Here is a 22,835-nt window from a genome sequence, read left to right as displayed (position 1 = left end):
ACATAGCCAGATCGACTCAGCTCTTCGAGACCTTCATTTTGGTATGTATATGTATGGGTCTTCGATGCGTTACAAACTTTTTTGCCAAAACCAATTTTTTATACCCTCCTCACATAGTGGTAAAGGGTATACAAATATCAAACTTATAAAATTTTTTAGTAAAATACAATGTGCCAATTTCTGGAACATGTTATACCTATTGACAAGTGAAATACCTATAGTGCTGACTACTAGCAAAAAGCACTATAGGTATTACTAAATTCAAAAATTTCACAACTTTTATAAGAAAAAATTCAAACTATTTTTATATCATCGGAAAGTAAACTAAAATTTGAAGCAATTAAGCTTCTGTTCATGACAGTTAGAAAAATGTACTAGGAATGACGAATGATTGAAGTTAGGCAAATCCTTAAAGTGCCGACTGTTGGTGCTCTTACCCTACCATATATTATGGAGTTTATAAAAACGCTTCGAGAGGTGACCCTAAACGACACTTGCTGCAAGTATAGTTGTCTAAATGTATATCGATCTCCTTAACACGTTCGCGGACGCAAGCAAATCCAGAGAGGTGAAAAAAATGACACCCAGTTATTTTCGAAATTAGTTTTTTTGTTTTTATTTATTAATTATTGATTATTATTATTATTTTCTATTTATTATAGAATGTATCTTGTTGAAATAAATCGTATTATGTATATTAATCACCAAAACATAAGATTGTATACAAGTAAATGAACAAAAATTGGCTGACAATGTGAATGCTATAGCATTCACGTCATTTTGCATCGGAATGCTATAGCATTCACGTCCGCGAACGTGTTAAAACGTATCAATAACCCCAAATATTATTTCTTTGCGACATTAACATCTCCACTTTTGCTAAAAGCTTGCATTGGCAACTCTGTCTCAGATAAGTCCTACTATTGTTAGTAGTATTTCGCTGTCATTGTCCTCAGTAGTAGCAAGCCAAACAACATATCATAACACAAGTGGCGAATTATAAACAATCTGAATAAAAACAGAAATTCAAATAAAGTGCTCAGCAATAAATATTGAACAAAAATATAAAGGAATAGAAAAACAACTAATAGTAGTGCATTTTCTTGCCAAATAAAGTCAGAAATTCCAAATGTAAACAAAGACTGTTAAATGTAAAAACTTCCAAACAGACTGTTGTCGTGTGCCTCCAGAAAAAGTGTACGAGTGATATAACGTTCTTTTTTTCGCAAAACTTAAATAAACATTAACAAAATAAATGGAACTACCACCTTGTCTACAAATCCTAAATCTTCCAAGCGAATAGCAATATTTTTTTGAAAATAAACTTTAATAAATATCAAACAATTAATTTGGAATGTGAATGGTGCCTCCACTTTAATTCATTCTCCCCCCATGGAACTGTGAAAAAAGTGCCCCAAACAAATACAAAATCGCAAAAGTCTTAAAATAAACAAAACAAAACCAGACACATAACAAAACATAACAAGAAAAGAGAGAAAAATAAAACGAAAACAGAAAAAAATAAACAAACAATTATAAACAAAAACAACGCCCGTTGCTGGCCCAATGTAGTCAGTCAGTCAGTGGTTCATTGCCGTTAGCTCTCTTAAATACAATATTTACTCTTTTTCGTTCGCGTACGGTCTCTTAACTCATCAAGTTTGCCGGTTCACTTTGACATTTTACCTCGTTTATTCGTTTGTATTATCGCGAGTGCGTGTGTTCAATTAAAAATTTGTAAACAAAACTCGAAATAGTTTCTATGGAATAGTTTGACGTATATTTGCCGAAAACATCATAATTAAGTTTGTGCGTGTGTGTTCGGTTACGGAGTTCCCTACCCAAGTCGCGTCTATTGTTTGTTGTTTTGTGTCACAGTAATTAAAAACTCGAATGTGTAAAGTATTTAAACCATTACCATTCATTCGTACCCACATTTACGAGGCTTTGCCAGTTTTGTTGCTGCATTAAGATCTTAATTGGTTTAACTATTACCTCCGCTCCCCCTCTATTCATCATCATTGACACCGGTTACATTGGGTAAGTGTTGATAAGTGCTGTGAAAAATATCGCTTTTGTCAATTATGCGGAATTAATTTATTGTATCGTCTCCGTCATCATCACTGGCATTACTGTCGGTGTGATAATGACGATGATAGTAGTGACGTTATTTGATAGTTTAAATTGTTTTTGTTTGCTGTTAATTGAGGTTATTTAGGGTTCATTGTGTGATGCCAACAGACATTTGTTCAGATGTTAGATTTAGCGCCAATGATGAAGTGAATTGTTAGATTGTTTTGAATTACTGTTAAACAACGTAAATGTGAACATTAATTTTTTAAAGGGATAATTACAATAACTTAAATGTGTGTTGGGTCTAGATATTGGATCGATTTTGGATTTTTACAATATGGTATATTCTCAGCAAATTCCCATAGTCAGTCAGATGGGTTCTCTATGTAAAATCCGAAAAATTCTGTATCCCAAAAACCAGTGAACCAATAGACTTATTTAAGCGGTAAAATGTAAAAAAATACATTTATCTCCAAATAATGTAATATTTTTCAACAACAAAAGTTCCGAAAGTAGCTAAGGATGTACTATTTGATATGAAAAAATGTGCTAAATAAAGATTGGTAGTTTTCTTGGAAAAATTCATGAATTTCAATTTTTTATATTTTATATTATACTAGGGGACCCGGCGAACTTCTTCTCGCAGTCTGTAAGGTACTGAACTTGATGGCTTTGGTTCAAACCTACATATATTACTGTTATTGCTATCACCTTGTAGCATTCAATTGCAAATATTTCTTTGTTTTGAACTTTTTAGAATGATCTTTGAAGCAGATGCACATTAGACAATTGTACTTTCGGCAATTGTCAGTTCGAAGAGAGGGTGCTGAGAGGAAATGCGTTTCTATTTTCCCCGAATCTCTCTCCAATACACTGACAATTGCCGCAAGAAAATTAGGAATTTGTTAATCGGGACTATGATATATTATTTAAAAAATACCGGTAAAACAGTTGAAGCAAAGTAATATAAGGAACTCCTTTCCTTTACCGACCCAACGCAGAAAATTATGAAAAAATTACCACAGATAGTGCTTTTTATCCCGATTCCAACCATGTATTGCTTTTGTTGCGGAAATGTATACTTCCACAAAGGCCCTAACCTATACTTTTGGCAAAACATCGCAGAAAATTATGAAAAAAAAAAAATACCACAGATAGTGGCTTTTAACCCGATTCCAACGATGTATTGCTTTTGTTACGGAAATGTATACTTCCCGAGATATGGGCCAACAAAGTTCAACAAAATTACCACAGATAGTGCTTTTTACACCGAATCCAACGATGTATATCTTGGGAAGTATACATTTCCGCAACAAAAGCAATACATCGTTGGATTCGGTGTAAAAAGTACTATCTGTGGTAATTTTTTAATAATTTTCTGCGGTGGTTTGCCAACATTTTAGACTAGGGCCTTTGTGGAACTTTGGAGGCCCATATCTCGGGAAGTATACATTTCCGCAACAAAAGCAATACGTGGTTGGAATCGGGATAAAAAGCACTATCTGTGGTAATTTTTTCATAATTTTCTGAGGTGGGTCGGTAAAGCAAAGATAAGCCTAATAAAATAAAGGACCTATCGTTAAACGAAAGATAAGCCTAATATAATAACGGACCTATCGTTACAAAATGGTTTTCTGAAATCCTTATTTTCACCACAGACCGTGAGATTTCAATCAAACAATTGAGTTCGAAGGAAGGAATAGATCGTAAGGATTTTAATTTAATGCCAAGTATTTGAATTTCAATGGCGAATTAGCGAGCGGGTTACATTGGAAAAACATGGTCTTAAATTGTGCCATTTATGAATCTGAGATTTGCTATAATCGAAAGGCGATGCCGAACTAAATTGATGTTGTTTAAGTTAAATTTCGTATTGAGTCACTGATAATTTGCAATACTTTCTCCAATTTAAGTCCTTTGATGACTTCTTATCATTTGATAACACTGTGCAGCAGCATTTTTGGGGGGTGGAAACTTTCTTTTGCAGATGAAAGCCCTTGATGAGTATACTAAGAACCCAAAAGGAAAGTTTCGCCATAGGTCAAGTTTCTGAGATATCGCGCGATGAAATTTTTGATTTTTTCCCTATAATACTTGGGAAAATAGCTCCATATCTCTGTTTGGCGCTGTTGTAGCTTCGTTTTGAGATGATATGTCTTCAGTGAAATCGATTGGCGAATCTTTTTGTGGAACATTTCATTCTTCTAACTCATTGCCTTTCATGTCCTTTTCGTTCCTTATTTCTTGAACCGCAGTGAAAGTACCATAAGATGAGATTTTTCAGCATCCAAATATTCTACAAAAATGTTGCTCAGAAGATTTTAGGTACGGTTCTCTTTGACAACTAATGATTTTGTCCCGTTTTCATTGTCATTTTTGACATTTATTCGGAACTGGTTCAGAATTAAACTATGTTTTGTTTTTTCTGTATATTCGTTATTTGTTATGTATAGGTATGTAGACATAACAATTGGTTATTGCTTATGTAGACATCTGCGGTGCTTCTGAAATATTTACGACAAATAGCTCTTATAATGACGAACACGCTAATAACGTACGGCAGAACTATCCTTCCGATTCATCACATTATCTTCATCGACATTCATCGCCAAAAATAATTTTTCACCCCCCAGCCTTTGATCTCCATATTTGCGCGTACTGATATTTTTCCTTAAAAAAGGTTTAAGAAAACGGGTTTTTTTTCTAGAACTGCAACTAACAAAGTTTTCGTAAGCGAATTAATTTAAATTGATTGACAACTCTATAACCTTTTTAATGGTATACATATAAGTTTAATCGGTTACTTAAAACCGGTCCAAAAATCGGTTTTAATGTCGAAATATCCGGTTCAAAAATTGAGATAACCGAATCTATCCTCCAAGAAAATTCGTTCGTCATTACAAGAGCTATTTGTCGCTAATATTTCAGAAGCACCCCAGATGTCTACATAAGCAATAACCAATTGTTATGTCTACATACCTATACATAACAAATTACGAATATACAGAAAAACAAAACATGAACAAAGTCCGAATGTCAAAAATGACAATGAAAACGGGACAAAATCGATTAGTTGTCATAGAGAACCGTACCTAAAATCTTCTGAGCAACATTTTTGTAGAATATTTGAATGAAGGACGAAAAAGGACATGAAAGGCATTGAGTTAGAAGAATGAAATGTTCCACAAAACTATTCGCCAATCGATTTGACTGCCGACATGTCACCTCAAAACGAAGCAACAACAACGCCGAACAGAGATATGGAGCTATTTTCCCAAGTATTAAAGGGAAAAATCAAAAACTTCATCGCGCGATATCTCAGAAACTTGACCTATGGCGAAAATTTCCTTTTGACTGCTTAGTATACTCATGAAGGGCTGTCATCTCCAAAATAAATTGTCCACCCCCCAGACTTTGAGTACAATTTTATGTCACAGTGTAATTTATTATTGTGATAGAAACTTGTAGTGCTTCATTATTAATGCTTTTTACATATGTGTTTTCACTAACACTTGATTGTTCTCGAGCGATACTTGGCCAACCTGTATTTAATTTCGAGATCATGTTACATTACGGATTTGGTGCCAAAGATAAAAACTTCTGACTCGCAGTATTGTAAGTAATATAGTCAAATTAGTATCACAAACTTATAATCGTTTAATACGTATTTAATTACTTACATATGTCGCCCGATACAGAAGATTTGTTACATAATTCGACCAACAAATCGTCAGTACCTCCGGTTTCTTGGTGTATTCTTTCCAATTTTGAATGTATTTGGTCATTTGGAGTTGCCTTACATGACAGGACCTAGACAGTAACAATATATATCCGGTACTGCTCAAATTGTATACGATATAAATCGGAAGTTGATCTTTCGAATATGTTTTTACTTACATTTTAAATGTATACATATAAAGCGCAACCTCACTTCCAATGAATTTTCCTCTGAGCTCTTGATTTTTCAAATAACCCACCAATTTTATGGGTTTTGTACTTTTTTCCTCCAAACTGTAGAAAACACTTTCGGCGTTATATCTTCATCCTTTTAATCAGAATATGACCGAAACATCTACTAATCTTTACAAATTGTAAACTACTTTTAAGAAATGCGGATTTAATAAGGTGATTCAAAAGGCGAATTCGGGCAAATTCAGGCCGTAGTCTTCATTTGCTGTAAAATTTTTTTGCGCGAAATATCCCCAAAAGGTAGAAGACAACTTTAAAATATTCTTCGCGAAGCTTAAATAAAGATGTTGTACGCAGATATTCTTTACAGAAGCGAAATATTTGTTATTTATTTTTGATTAAAAAAATGGTTTGACAGCAAATGAATACATCAGTTGGTATTATTGTATCACGTTCTTTCTAGCACCATGCTTTTAACCAATACGCTTGAAAATAAATGTAAATCGATTTGATTGTGAATAAAAAATGTATATACAAGTTTCAAGAATTTACAGTTTGCGCATATATAATTTTCGCCAAATAGTCCGGTCAAAATAGACATTGAAATAGCAAAAATTCCCACAGAGCTGAATTTTGGTGGAGAGCTAGGGTTTGCCATTAGAAGCAACGTCCTAAATGTTCCCATCGATCCCATGCGTGCAAAAAAAAATTATTCGGGTTTTTTTAAGGGTTTTTTAGGTTTCGGATTTATTTTTTTAAAACGGTTGATCTAATTAAAAAGTGAATAAAGTAAATATTGTAGACAGGAAAATTATCTACAAGTTTGACTTTTATAATTTTTTTCCTAGGAAGAACCATTCTTGAGATATAGCTGTTCTAAAAAACACATGATTTTTATGCACTTATAAGGGAAATATGCACATATTCAGACGAACCGGCTACAATAAGCGAAGTAATAGGGTCTGTCCCCCAAAAAAAATATATTTTCTTGAAGAGCGAAATTATAGCTATCTTCTAAAAAAATTCAACAAAATCGGAGCGTGTTTAGTAGAGTTATTCAATGTTAGAGTCATTTTATGCGAAAATAGCCCATTTAACCCACATGTATAATCGAAAGCCCAACGGGAACGACCCCAACGAAAACTCTCCGATTTTTTTTTTCAAGTTTTGTCCGAAGGGTTTGTTTCGCTGATTACGGAAATGTATAATTTTCAACGGTTGCGGATCCGGTTCGCCGGTTATTCGACCCGAAAGGCCAAACTTAAAAACCGGGTTAGATCCGGTTCTACTGAACCGATTACTGCAAAGTGGATATCGTTTGAAAGCTTATGGAAGTATCTAACACATAGTGTCGTTACTTTAACCGGTTCGCCTCATAATGTACATACGCGGCTAATTCTTTATTTGACCTTTAGATCGCGATATCTCAAAAATGGTAAGTCTTTTTTAAGAATCATAAAGACCACTCTTGTAGACAATTATTGAATCTACAACTTTTACTTTAGCCGGCTTTTGCTAAGTCTTACCGTTTTTGAGAAAAATTAAAAAAAAAAAACTGAATAATGCCTCCAAAAATGAGCTTTGACCCCGAATAACTTGTTTTGCACACATGGGATCGATGGGGTCTTTTAGGACGTTGCTTCTAATGGCTAACCCTAGCTCTCCACCAAAATTCAGCTTTGTGGGAATTTTTGCTATTTCCCCCTAATACGCATGTCTATTTTGACCGGACTAAAAAAATTATCCAAAAAGTGTTACGGTATACTCCGAACGCGAAGCTCGAAAGAAATGTGTGGAAAAATTTACTTTTTCAAAAAATATTTTTGCAATTCTTTTTCGCGATTTTTATATATTTTTTATTTTTATATTTGATATTTTATATTTTATGTTTAATATTTTATTTTTTATATTTTTGATATTTTATATTCTATACTTTATGTTTTATATTTTATTTTTTATATTTTTGATATTTTATATTTATACCCTACACCACTATGCGGAAAGGGTATTATAAGTTTGTTTTGGTAAAAATTCATGTAACACCGCGAAATACTCGTCGGAGACCCCCAATGTGGTATACCAATCTTCATATCTCGGCGAGATAAAGCGATTTTGAGATGAGTGTCCGCCCGTCCGTCCGTCCGTGTGTCCGTCTGTCCATTATAAATTGTAATCAAACTCCAGGCCGCAATTATGGACCGATCGTCACGAAATTTGGTATGGAGGTCGGTTTCACATCAGGATAGATCGCTATTTTAATTGGTGATAATCGTGAAATATTTAGCATTTAAAATGGACCAAAACCATAATTTTTATCCTGTTTTGTAGCTGCTCTGTAGATTGCAATAATAGTCCGATCGCCTCGAAATTTTAAATAAGGTAAGAGAATATGACAAAGAAGAAGCTTGCAATTTGAGATGGCGATCAAATAATATTTAGATGGTTAAATTGACCACAGCTTTTATCTTTACTCCTGGAAGAGAAATTCCGGGCAAGGAAGCTATACTTGGAAGAGGAACGCTTGACCTTTCTTTTGATGTCAATTGTGTTGGTGTACATGATAAGATAGCAGAGTTACAGCCTAATATACCCTGTAGTGTAATCATAAGCACGCTAGAGGTCGCAATTATAGCTCAATAATCACGAAATTTTGCACGAGGTAAGACTTTAGGTCGAAGTAGATGCTTACAATTTTGGATGATGTTCTGATAATATTTAGCGGGTAAAATGGACTATTACTTTTGTATGAAAAGTACAAAAAATTGGTCTATATTTTATTTCCTTGGGGACATATACCGGCAAAGTAGACTACATATGGAAATAGATCCACTAATCTTCCCCCTGATGCAAATTGCAATAACGTGTCTGCTAGGTAACGGGCTTACTCTTAAATACACTATGCAACACTGAAAATGCAAACAACTTCTAGTATTCATTTTTTGAAAGTACATATTTAGACTACAAAAACCCTAGTAGGGTTTTGTCCTGTCAGATCCAGTTCGTATTTTATGGCCTCATTTAAACCGGGCTAAATCTACACTTATTTGCATTTATCAGGCCTTTATCTCAGAAACGAATAGGAATTTGGCCTTGCTGTCTTTAGCAATATTGTAGCCCTAAACCAGTAGAACTTATCTTTTGAGAAAACCACATAAGAAAAACTCCATCTAGGGCAACAAAATCTATAAAATGTAGAAAATTTTACATAATTGCTGAAATTCTGCTCAGTATCGGCTAAACTATTGGGAGTTAAACCAAGTAACCTTTTAAAAATATCTTCCAAATAAAGTTCTCAACAATTCTTTAGAACATTCTGAAACTCTAAAATGCTAACTTCATGTTGTTTCAGCGGTATTTTGCATCATACAACACGTATTTCAAACAAAGTTCACACCGACAATTTATTCTCGCATTTCGGATTTCACTGCATTATTGAAATTTGTATTAAATCGTCGTTGACAAATGTACTGAAAACAACGGCATATAGGCATTTTACAACAATGACATGTTCTGAAGAGTTGTGTAATACATTCCAGGGAATATTTTTCCAAAAGAAAATATTCAGAAGAAATTAACGGTTTTGAGATACGGTGCGAAATGTATAAAAATTGTGGAATTTTTGCATATATTTTGAAATTTGAGGCAATAAATGTAGTTTTTTCGAGTTCATTATTTCTCCAAATATTTTATTCTTGTCCTTATCTACAAATTTGCTTCAGAGATCAGAAGAAGATTCGCCTTGGTTTCAGAGATATTGGCCCGATTTTTTTTTTAAAAACTCAATATTTAACCATGTTTAGATGGGGCCATAAAATCCGAGCTGGATCTGACACAACAAAAGCCAACTAGGGCTTCTTGTCGTTTGGGTCTGTACTTTCAAAAAATCCTCAGTTCGAATTGTTTGCACAAGATCACCTTAAAAATGTTGAACAGTGATATATAATGGGTTTTGTGTATAGAACCACATTTGCCCATTCCTAGTTTTTGCATTATTGCAAATTACATGCTGCCGTAACGTTTTAATTGCCCAATTGGATTTTTATACATACATTGCAACATGGGTCGCTCCGCCATCTTTTTTCAAAACGAATCCCCAGCCATGCAAAATCAAATTTTCAAAATATCCTTCAGTAAGGTTTGCGACAATTTCTGAGTATTTCAACCATGTAAAACTTCTCTACAAGTGGTGTCTTAGGACACGCTTTTCGGACTCTGAGATATCATTGAGCGAATATGAATCGGGGTACACTCACTCATTGATATGAGAGAAGTCTCCCTTGTCCCTTCTTGGATGTTTCTGAAACAATTATTATATTATTATTTAAGGTTGGTGTGATACGGTAACAGAATCCACAAAGTTACTTCTTTATTATATTTTAGTTTATTTGTTCCATAAAGAAATTTTGATATGTGGAAAGCTAATTCCCAGGAGTAAAGGTGTAGGGTATTACATGGTCGGCCCCGTCCGACTATAGCCTTTTCTTACTTGTTTATGATTGCTTAAGTCTGGAGTATTCCCCCATTGGCTTAACTTCATCATTACTTTCTGTACAGAGAGTAATGTTTACAAAACGCACTGACAGCCTGCAAAATTTACTGATCGCTACCAATATCATGATTTCACCCAGGCGAAGAGAATTATCAGTTGGCTTTTCAGTTTTTGAAATGATAATTTTTCTAGTGAAAACCTGAACACTTTTCGGCTTTCCCAAAAAATATATATTATATTTTAGATTTTATATATTATATTTTTGATATTTTAAATTTTATATTTTATAATTTATATGTATATTATATTTTATATATTTTATATTTTTTCTGTTATGGTTTTATTTATTTATTTTATTTATTTTATATTTTATAATTTATATTTTATATTTAATATTTTATTATTTTTATTTTATATGTTATATTTTGTAGTTTATTTTTTTAGCAAATTTATCTATATTTTTATTAGCAAATATATCTATATTTTCTTGGAGAATTATATTTCATAATGGGTTATCCACCCACTTTGGACACTGATTGGAGCTTCAATGAGCTTAGATAACCCAAACTAAAGGTCAGCATTAGGCCGGGGCGATTTGTATGGAAGGAAAAAAGTGTTATCGGGCGCCTGGAGATTCTGGTTTTTGGGATTGTACTGAGCAAAAAAGTCAACTAGACCATATGTCTACGGTGAAAATCGAGCCCCCGGATTTTGACTTGAAGTTTTTTTCAAGGATTTTTGGATATTTTGGCATATAACAACCAAACCACTGAGATTTTCGATCCAATACAAAGACAACAATTGTAGCCAAGACAATAATAAAGAACTCTCTAGTACATCGCAAAAGCATTGGAACGCTCCTTCAGGTAGTTATGGCCTCGAGAAGGTGCACATTTTTCGGAAAATATCGATAAACGACACTGTGCTACAAAATGGAACTCAAAGTCAGTGGGTGGAAAATTTCTTTTGGAGATGAAAACCCTTGGTGAGTGTACTGAGAACCCAAAAGGAAATTTTCACCATAGGTCAAGTTTCCGAGATATTGCGTGATTAATAGTTTAATGTTGGCCCCTTAATTTGTGAACAAATAGCTTTATATCTCTCTAAAGCGTTATTGTAGCTTCATTTTGACATAACATGTCGAATGGTGAATATTTTTGTAGAATACTTCATCCCTCTAACTTAATTCCTTTCATGTCCTTTTCGTCCTTTATTTTTTGAACCGTAGTAAAAGTACCACATGGCGAGATTTTACAGCATCCAAATATTCTACAAAAATGTTGTTCAGAAGATTTTAGGTACGTTTCTCATTGATGACCAATCGATATTTCCCCGTTTTCATGGTCCTTTTTGACATTTTACCGGTCTTTGTTCAGAAAACTATGTTTTGTTTTTATGTACATATATTCGTTATTGGTCTGTGGTGCTTCTGAAATACTTACCATAAATAGCTCTTGTAATGACGAACACGTTAATAACAAAATTTATAGGAGGAAAGATCCGGTTATCTAAATTTTTGAACCGGATATTCTGATATTAAAACCGTTTTTGGAACCGGTTTTAAGTATCCGATTAACCGTATATGTATATCATTAGAAAGCTAATAAAATGGTCAATCAAATGACAGCAAGTAGCTGATTACAACTTTGTTGGTTACGAAGCTAGAACAAAAAACCGCGTTCTTAAACCGATTTTGATGTAAAATATCACTGGGTTCTTTTTGGCCATGAAAGTCGATTAAGATAATATTATAAATCTGGAAGGGCATTTATGTCATAGGTCAAACTTCTGAGTTATGGCGAGATGTATTTGTGTTATGTTGTTTTTTTATCATGCACTTAAAGTTCATCAAGAACGAATTAATTTCGCCATAAATAATTTTTTAATTTTTTCATTTTTCCATAGCGCAGAATTATAAAATGTTCTATTTCTTATTTTTCCTACATTCTATCCAAAACTATAATGTTTTTTGTTTTGTTCAATATTTATTTTGTTCTAGCTTCGTAACCAACAATGTTGTAATCAGCTACTTGCTGTCATTTGATTGACCATTTTATTAGCTTTCTAATGATATACATATACGGTTAATCGGATACTTAAAACCAGAAATCAGAATATCCGGTTCAAAAATTTAGATAACCGGATCTTCCCTCCTATAAAATTTGTTATTAACGTGTTCGTCATTACAAGAGCTATTTATGGTATTTCAGAAGCACCACAGACCAACAACGAATATACATAAAAACAAAACATAGTTATCTGAACAAAAACCGGTAAAATGTCAAAAAGGACCATGAAAACGGGGAAATATCGATTGGTCATCAATGAGAAACGTACCTAAAATCTTCTGAACAACATTTTTGTAGAATATTTGGATGCTCTAAAATCTCGCCTTGTGGTACTTTTACTACGGTTCAAAAAATAAAGGACGAAAAGGACTTGAAAGGAATTGAGTCAGAGGGATGAAATATTATACAAAAAGATTCACCATTCGATTTGACTGAAGACATGTAATGTCAAAATGACGCTTTAGAGAGATATAAAGCTATTTGTTCACAAATTAAGGGGCCAAAATTAAACTATTAATCACGCAATATCTCGGAAACTTGACCTATGGTGAAAATTTCCTTTTGGGTTCCCAGTACACTCGCCAAGGGCTTTCATCTCCAAAAGAAATTTTCCACCCACTGACTTTGAGTTCCATTTTGTAGCACAGTGTCGTTTATCGATATTTTCCGAAAAATGTGCAAATTCTCGAGGCCATAACTACCTGAAGGAGCGTTCCAATGCTTTTGCGATGTACTAGAGAGTTCTTTATTATTGTCTTGGCTACAATTGTTGTCTTTGTATTGGATCGAAAATCTCAGTGTTTTGGTTGTTATATTCCAAAATATCCAAAAATCCTTGAAAAACCACTTCAAGTCAAAATCCGGGGGCTCGATTTTCACCGTAGACATATAGTCTAGATGACTTTTTTGCTCAGTACAATCCCAAGAATTAGAAACTCCAGGCGCACGTGATGGTGTTCAAATCGCCCCACTCTAGTCAGCATGTTACACTCTAATGACACTGTTTTAAGTAAATTTTGATCTTTCATTGGAGGATCTTTTTAAAGTTGTTTCTTAAAGGATCTAAAATAGCTGGTTCTATGAGACCTTTTTTCAAATTGGGGAGGTTATATAAGACTGAGGGTATAAATATTTCTTAGGTATTTACATAGTACATACGTAATTTTCATAAATATTTAATAAAAACTTTATTTATTTGTATTTGCAGACATATATATTCGTAAAAAACATGAATCAACCGCAATATACTCCTGCTCCAGCTCTACCACCTCAAATGACACCCTTCGCTCATCAGAGTGTTACTATGAGACCAACACTACAGCAACCACTGATGCGCCCTCATCATTTTAGCAATGTAAGTACAAATAATAATAATAACACACATTTAATATTTAATTAGCAATATTATATTTTACAACATATATATGTTCTAAAAATAATCGTAAATCTATAAATATTGAACAAATGCAATCCACCTTATCCCTGTATGTTTGAAATAAAAACGCATACGTATGTCCAACTTCCTTTCACTTTTTTTCATTCTTGTGGGTCAGCTTATATTGATATTTGAATTCAAATCGTCTGATTTAGGATAGCTTATAAATCAATGATTTTAAACACATGCCTGGAAACTAAATTTACAAGATCTCATTTTAAAAACATATTCGGCTTCTTCTCTAAGCGTTACATAAGAAAGTAATTGGAATGAAACTTAAAAAAGCAAAAAAAAATCGCACTGTCTCTGTGCACATCGATTACTTGTGGAAGTTTTAATTATGCCCTAAATTATTATTAATTACATGGCATATTATTCTCCTTCTTGTGCCACTTCTGCTACTGCTGCTGAAAGGAAGAAATTATCACATAAAGAATGTCTATCTTGAGTAACATTTATATCATTTATTCTGCCAGCAAACGCTGTTTGTTGCGTAGGAAGCCAATTCAAGTTTTGTTGGCAGAGGAAGAACTTAATAAGTTCTTGGCAGGCTGTATGGGTTGCTTGGTTGGTTGACTTGTGTGTTGGTTGCTTCAACATTATGTCGTCGTCGAATGAAGTTTTCATTAAAGAAATTTACTCCTCTTATTTGGTGGGAGCAACGTTATGAGTTATTAGTAATGTTGTATTATTTTTTTTACACCCTCCACACTAGTATGAAGGAGGGTATATTAAGTTTGTGTTTCCGTTTGTAACTAATAACCATTTGCGACACTATAAATTATATATTCTTGGTCAGGGTAAAATTGTGAGTCGATCTAAGCATGTACATCCGCTCGTCCGCCTGTGGTAATCACTCTAGCATCCACAAAAATGGAGATAGGACGCTGAAATTTTGAGAGGATGTGTATTTTGTTTGCAGGCAGATCAAGTTCGAAGATAGGCTATATTGGTCCAGGTTTTGATATAGTCCCCATATAACGGTACCTCCCGATTTTCGGTATTTTGGGGATTTTAGCTAGAAGTTTAAACCGAACTAGCTGTAAATTGGCATTTGAGGTTCTCAGTGGCCTCGAAACTTCTCCACAATAAATCGTCAACATAGGTCCATGTTTTGGTATATCCCCCATATAACGGTACCTCCCGATTTTCGGTATTTTGAGGATTTTAGCTACAATTTTTAACCGAACTAGCTGTATTTGGCATTTGAGGTTCTCAGTGATCACGAAACTTCTCCACCAAAAATCGTCAACATAGGTCATTGGATTGGCATAGCCCCTATATTACTGTACCTCCCGATTTTCGGAATTTTGAGCATTTTAGCTAAAATTTTTAACCAACTTTCTGTAATTTAACGTTGGAGGTTTTCAATGGCCACGAAACTTCTCCAACAAAAATCGTCAATACCGGTCCATGGTTTGGCATAGCCCCTATATAACGGTACCTCCCGATTTTCGGTATTTTTTAACTATCTGTAATTTGACATTTGAGTTTCTTAGTAGACACGACACTTCTCTACCATAAATCGTCAACATATGTAGGACCATGTTTTGGTATAGCTCCCATACAACGGAACCTCCCGTTTTTTGGTATTTTTAACTATTTGTAATTTGACATTTGAGTTTCTTAATGGACACAAAGCTGCTCCACCAAATTCGTCAATATAGGTCCATGTTTTGGTATAGCCCCCATATAATGGTACCTCCTGTTTTTTGAAATTTTGAGGATTTTAGCTACAATTTTTAACCGAACTATCTGTAATTATACATTTGAGGTACATCCCGATTTTCGGTATTTTGAGGATTTTACCTAAAATTTTCAACCGAACTATCTGTAAGTTGATATTTGAGGTTCTCATAGGCCACGAAACTTCTCCACCATATAACGGTAACTCCCAAAAATCGGTTTTAGCTACAATTTTTAACCGAAATAGCTGTATTTGACATTTGAGGTTCTCTGTGGCCACCAAACTTCTATACTAAAAATCGTCAACATGGATCAATGTTTTGTTATAGCCCCTAAAATTGTGAAGGGAAACCAATTATTCCATTTTAATTAAGACTATTTTATGGTGGAGGGTATAAAAAGTTGAGCCGGCCGGCCGAACATAACGACTTTTTACTTGTCTTCATTGCACATTGTTGAAGTTATTGTCTGCGAAAATGGATTGAGCTACAATATGAATACTTCAAAGTGAACAAGTTTAATATGAGATCGATAAAGACAATCTTACTTACTTAGCTGGCCCATTACAGAACATTTGTTCCATAGACCGAACCAAGGAAAGATCATCAATTCTCTCTGTTTAGTGCTTCGCTTTCTGGAACACCGCGCCTTGTCATCTCTTCATCCACTTGTTTGCGCCATCTATTCTTTGGCCTGCCAATTCTGCGTGCACCGCCATGTGGCTCCAATTTATACGCCTTTTTAGCGGGTTCATCATCGCTCATTCTTATTATATGGACTAGCCAACGCAATAGCTGCATCTCGATACGTTTATCTATACTGATGTCGTTGTATAGCTGATACAACTCGTGGTTGATGCGACGTCTATATTCACCGTTTACGCAGATTGGTCCATAGATCTTTCGAAGAATTTTCCTCTCAAACACGCCAAGCACTGCCTTATCTGCTTGCGCAAGTATCCAGGCTTCGGAACCATACATCAGCACGGATAGTATCAGTGTTTTGTAAAGCGTTATTATTTTTGACGAGTTGTGGCTTTGTTTTTGAAATGCTTACTTAAGCCAAAGTGGCATCTGTTGGCCAATACAATTCTTCTTTTTATTTCACAACTGATGTCGTTTGTTGTCTTTACGGCGGTGCCGAGGTATACGAAGTCTTTTACTACCTTAAAATTATAGGAACCAACTTCAACAGTTGGTCCGATCTCAATGGACGCATTGCGCGTCGACACCATCAACTTGGTCTTCTCGCCGTTTACCGCCAGACCCACTTTAGAAGATTCTTCTTCGACTTTCATAAAGGTATCGGTTACTTTTTTTACTCATCGTCCCATGATGTCTATATCATCAGCATAAGCAAGTTACATGTGGCTATTGGTTTAGATTGTGCCACTTCTTTTGACGTTTGCCTCTCGTATAACCTTTTCCAGCAGGATGTTGAAAAGATCACACGAAAGGCTGTCTCCTTGCCTGAAACCTCTTTTGGTACAAAACGCTTCGGAGAGGTTCTTTCCTTTTTTAACTGAAGATCTTGTGTCAGTTAGAGTCATTTTACAAAGACGAATGAGCTTGGCTTGGAATACCTTTGATCGTAGCGGGCTGTCGAAGGCTGCTTTATAATCGACAAAAGGTGGCAGGTGTCGATCTGCATCTCTTGGATCTTCTCCAGGATTTGCCGCAGGGTAAATATCCGGTCAATGGTGGACTTGCCAAGTCTAAAGCCGCATTGGTATGGTCCAATTATTTCGTTGACCATGGGCTTTAGTCGTTCGCACAATATCCCTGACACTATCTTGTAGGCGATAGGGAGAAGACTTATGCCCCTACAGTTGGAGCATACAGTCTTATCTCCCTTCTTGTGGACGGGGCACAGGATACTCAGGTTCCAATCGTCGGGTACTCGTTCTTCCTGCCAGATGGTGCTAACTAGGTGATGAATACACCTTATCAGCGTGTCGCCTCCGGTTTTGAACAGCTCGGCTGGTAAGCCATCGGCCCCTGCTGCCTTATTATTCTTCAGCCGATTTATTGCTGTCTTTACCTCATCGTCGTCTTCGCTGCTATTGTATACCAACAGATTTGAAAAATGTTCTTTCCATATCCTGAGTACACTATCTGTATCAGTTACCAAATTAACTTGCTGGTCTCTACAGGAGGATGTGCCTGTACCAAAGCCATCAGTTTGATGCTTGACTCTTTGGTAGAATTTTCGGACTTCATTCTGGCTCCTGTACATCTCGATTTTTTCACACTCCCGCTTTTCCATCTCTCTCTTTTTCCTGCGGAAAAGACGTTTCTCCTCTCTCCTTTTCTCCCTGTACCTCTCTCGTGCGCTACGCGTTGCTACGGATTGTAAAGTAGCCTTATATGCCGCATTTTTCTCCTCGGTGGCAGCACGACACTCCTGATCATACCATGGATTCCTTGGTGGAGGTCTCTGGTATCCAAGTATGGATTTTGCGGCTGTTTGCATGGAGTGGGCAATGCTTTGCCATTGCGCTGATATGTTATCGGGATGAGGAGTGCTTTGACTAAGCAATAGGGCTAGTTGAGTGGAATATGCTGTGGCTATCTGTTGTGATGGCAGCTTACCGATGTCTAACTTTCGTGTTGTGTCTGTTCGTACTTTGTTTGCTACGTTTAAGCGTAACAAGGAAGTAGTGCTGCAACAAGGAAGTAGTCCGAATCAATGTTTGCGCCTCGGAACGATCGTACATACAACACGCTCGATGAATGTCTTTCATCTATCACAACATGATCAATTTGATTTCTTGTTTTCTAATCTGGAGACAGCCAGGTGCCCTTATGAATATCGAGCTGATTAAATATGGTACTGCTAACTACCATGTTTTTTGCAGCTGCAAAGTCTATCAGCCTCATACCATTGTCAGATGTTTCACTGTGGAGACTGAATTTCCCGACTGTTGGGCATTAAAATCGCCTAGAATGATTTTAATGTCATGGGCAGGGCAACGGTCATATGTTTCTTCTAAGCGCTCGTAAAATATATCTTTGGTCTGTTCGTCCTTTTCTTCAGTGGGAGCATGAGCGCAAATAAAGCTGATGTTGAAGAATTTAGCTTTTATTCGAATTGCAGCAAGTCTTTCATTCGCTTTGGTGAAGCTGGAGAGCAGATGTTTTAGTCTCCGACTAACTACGAATCCACAACCAAACTCATGCTTTACGTCATGGCAGCTATAATACAGTGCGCCACCTTTAGGTGTTGTTGTGACGCCTTTCCCAATCCATCGTATTTCCTGTATGGCAGTAATATCGGTCTTGTACTTTTCAAGTACGTCTGCCAATGCGAAGACTGCACCTTCTCTATAAAGAGTGCGAACATTCCATGTGCAGAATCGCAGATCATGGTCCTTAAAACGTTTGCGGGGTTCGTCAACTTTAGAGGGGTTTGTTTTTCTTTTCTTTCGTTTTTTCATAGTAGGCTGTTTTTTCTAGGGGAGGGTTACTAACCCGACGCCCAAACACAAGTTTTTAACGTTCTTATGGGTGAACGCGCGGCCCATGTTAGCTCACTGCCTTTAACGGGTGTCAAAGGCAGTTCCCCAGGTGGCACCACGGGAAGGTCAGTGTCCACTTGGGATGAAAGAGGGACCAAGATAAATCCTGGGCTTTGCCATGTTAAAACCGGTCCGGACCGTTGCTTGGTATCTTCCATTCCCTACGTCACCCATGTTTTGGTATAGCCACCATATAACGGTACCTCCCGATTTGCGGTATTTTGAGAATTTTAGATACAATTTTTACCCGAACTAGCTGTAATTTGACATTTGAGGTTCTCGGTGGCCACGAAACTTCTCCACCATAAATCGTCAACATAGGTCCATGTTTTGGTACAGGCCCCATATAACGGTACCACCCGGTTTTCGCTATTTTGATGACTTTACCTACAATTTTTTATCGAACTGGCTGTAATTTGACATTTGAGGTTATCAGTGGTCACGAAACTTCTCCACCAAAAATCGTCAACATTAGTCCATGATTTGGTGTATACCCCATATAACGGTACCTCCCGATTTTCGGTGTTTTGAAGATTTTAGCTACAATTTTTATCCGAGCTATCTGTGATTTGACATTTGAGGTCCTCAATGGCCACAAAACTTCTCCACCAAAAATCGTCTATATAAGTCCATGTTTTGGTATAGCCACCATATAACGGTACCTCCCGATTGTCGTTATTATGAGGATTTTAGCTACAATTTTTAACCGAACTAGCTGTAATTTGACATTTCAGGTTCTCAGTGGCCACGGAACTTCTACACCAGAAATCATCAATATAGAGCAATGTTTTGGTATAGACCCCATATAACGATACCTCCCGATTTACGGTATTTTGAGGATTTTAGATACAATTTTTATCCGAACTATCTGTAGTTTGACATTTGAAGTTCTCAGTGGTCTCGAAACTTCTCCACCATATAACGTCAACAGAGGTCCATGTTTTGGTATAGCCCCCATATAACGGTACCTCCCGATTTTCGGCATTTTGAGGATTTTAGCTAAAATTTTTAACCGAACTATCAGTAATTTAGCATTTGAGGTTCTCAGTGGCCACGAAACTTCTCCAACAAGAATCGTCTATATAAGTCCAGGTTTTGGCATAGCCCCTATATAACGGTACCTTCCGATTTTGGGTTTTTTAATTATCTGTAATTTGACATTTGAGTTTATTTGTGGACACAAAACTTCTCCACCAAAAATCGCCAATATAGGTCCATGTTTTGGTATAGCCCCCATAAATTGGTACCTCCCGATTTTCGGCATGTTAAGGATTTTAGCTACAATTTTTAACCGAACCCTATATAGCGGTACCTCCCAATTTTTGGAATTTTTAGTATGTTAGCTAAAATTTTTAGCCGACCTTTCTGTAATTTGACATTTAAGGTTCGCAGTGGCCACAAAACTTCTCCACTAAAAATCGTCAATATAGGTCCATTTTTTGGTATAAATCCCATAGAAGTTTAGCTAAAATTTTTTCCGAACTATCTGTAATTTGGCATGTGCGGTTATTTATTGGACATTTCAATTTTCAGTGGTCACGAAACTGCTTTCCTAAAAATCAACATTGGTCCATGTTTTGGTATAGCTCCCATATATAAGATCCTCCCGCTTTCGGCATTCTGAAGATTTGTTTGACAGAATTTCCCGTTTTTTGAATTTCGAGGTTTAATGCAGTTTTAAAACTTTTCCACCAACAAATTTAAAAGGTGGTCCACACTTTGATATAGCCCCATATAAGGTACCTTTCACCTGTCTGAACACACTTTTGATTAGATAGATAACACTGTGACACAAAATTGAGGTGAAAATCTGGGGCAGAGATAATTGCCCTTGGTGAGTATATTAAGAATCCCGAAGGACAGATCCACCGTGAGTCGAAAAAAAGTAAGTCTATTCCCTACGTCTGATTTGGCGAACTGCTTCTAAGTTGGTGTCCAGGTTTCAAAATTTGATTTTACTGACCAAAACTCCAATTTTTTATCTTCATAGATGTATGGAATTCCATAGAAAATGCATTAGAAAATAGATCTCAGTATTTTGAAGGTGTGGCCTGCAGGAAACATTGTTCCAAGAGTTGGAAATCTGCCAGTAATAGGAAATGTTTGCAGGTTCTCGAACAGTGCTATTAACTATCAACCTAATCAGAAGTTCCAAAAATCGTCATCGCCATTATTCAAGTATTTTGCACAAATTGTTAAAAGACCCCACGCTAAAATCACGAACTTAGTTTGTCAAAAACGCACACATATGCTTGTATGCGTGTGAATGAAATCATGATTTAATGATATTGACTTTTATGACTTCCCTCTTAATTGTTAGATGTTTGTTGGGATAATTAAAAATATTTAATTTTTTGCTTTTATGTCATAATAATTTTATACAATAACTGTGACGGCTGTTGTGTGCGGTGGTTGTGGCAACGATTACGACGATGATGATGGCGTGGAACATAACGACATTTGATTGTGGTAACAATAATTTCGTAGAGAAAACTTTTCTATTCTTCTGGTCTAGGTGGTATTTCATCTCCTATTCAGCTAACCACCCAATCAAAACTAAACAGCTGGATGAAGTTCATTAACTGAGTTGCAAAAATATGTATTCCTGTCCCCTCCCTCCTTGTTCTACCACAAGTTAATGAGCATATAAAGAAATCATAAATAATTTTTGTGATTTAATTTCGAAATAAGGGAGCTCCTATGTTGGTGTATGTGTGTGTGTGCTGGAGTTCATAATGTGTATTTATTTGATTACTAAATAAGAAAGGAGAATTCATAGACCAACCACATTCTTGAATATTTGTGGTTGAATTGGAATGGTCTTGGTTTTTATATGGGTTTATTATTGTTTTTCGTGCCAAAGTTTGACCATAAATAAACAATAATCATTAAAATGTGTTACAGATAATTATTACATAAAGTTATTTCGATATTTGATTGTATGTTTGCATCTAATGATAATTTGGTAGATACATAGATGATGTGGTTTATGTGTAAAATCAGTATTTTGCTAATGGATTTTATGAAGATGTGATGCATTTTTTTTAAAAGGAATGAATTGGCATTTATTAAAAATTCATGAATCGCACATTGGCTGAATGAAAGAACATACACATAAACAAGTAAGAACTGCGTTAATTTCGACCAGGCCGAACTTTTTGTGCCCTCCATTATGAGCTGTATTGAAGTAAATATGAACAATTAATAACTACTAAGCTCTTCCTTTCCGTTAAGTATAATTCCTTGGAAAAGAATAATGTATTAACTGATGATAATCAATTTATACTGATCATTTTCTGTTGGAGGCTTTCTAGCCATTGAGATTCTAAAATACCAAGTTAAATCCACTTAAGAAGGTAAATGTTGTTCTTTCTAACCTCTGACTACTTACATGCTTAGTAGGCCTATTACAGAACGTTTGTCCTATAACCCGAACTAAGAAAAGATTTCCATTCCACTCCGTTACTTCACTTGTTTTCTACATCGAAGCTTTGGCCTGCCAGCTCTACGTGTACCGCCATGTGGCCCGTATTTGTACAGCAATTACAGCTCCTGGTTCATACGACGTCGATATTTACCGTCAACGCAGATTGGCCCGTTAATCTTTCGAAGAATTTTTCTCTCAAACACACCAAGCAATGCACAGTGGTTCCGCCG

General features: G+C 35.7%; 1 protein-coding gene across 1 annotated transcript in view; it reads left to right on the top strand.

Moving 5' to 3' along the window:
• Positions 1 to 942: 942 nt before the first annotated feature.
• The window catches only part of shep (RNA binding motif single stranded interacting protein alan shepard), a 1,233,958-nt gene continuing 1,212,065 nt past the window's right edge, over positions 943 to 22,835 (top strand). The window contains exons 1-2 of the mRNA XM_073985862.1: positions 943 to 2,040; positions 13,748 to 13,894. Coding sequence (XP_073841963.1) covers positions 13,769 to 13,894 — 126 coding nt within the window. The 5' untranslated portion in view covers positions 943 to 2,040; positions 13,748 to 13,768. The remainder of the gene's footprint in view (positions 2,041 to 13,747; positions 13,895 to 22,835) is intronic.

Source organism: Musca autumnalis, unplaced genomic scaffold (assembly GCF_047663935.1).
Source record: "Musca autumnalis isolate F117 unplaced genomic scaffold, ASM4766393v1 scaffold_4, whole genome shotgun sequence".
NCBI classification, from domain to species: domain Eukaryota; kingdom Metazoa; phylum Arthropoda; class Insecta; order Diptera; family Muscidae; genus Musca; species Musca autumnalis.
Note: the sequence above shows the minus strand (reverse complement) of the source record. Positions and strands in the feature narration are given on the sequence as shown.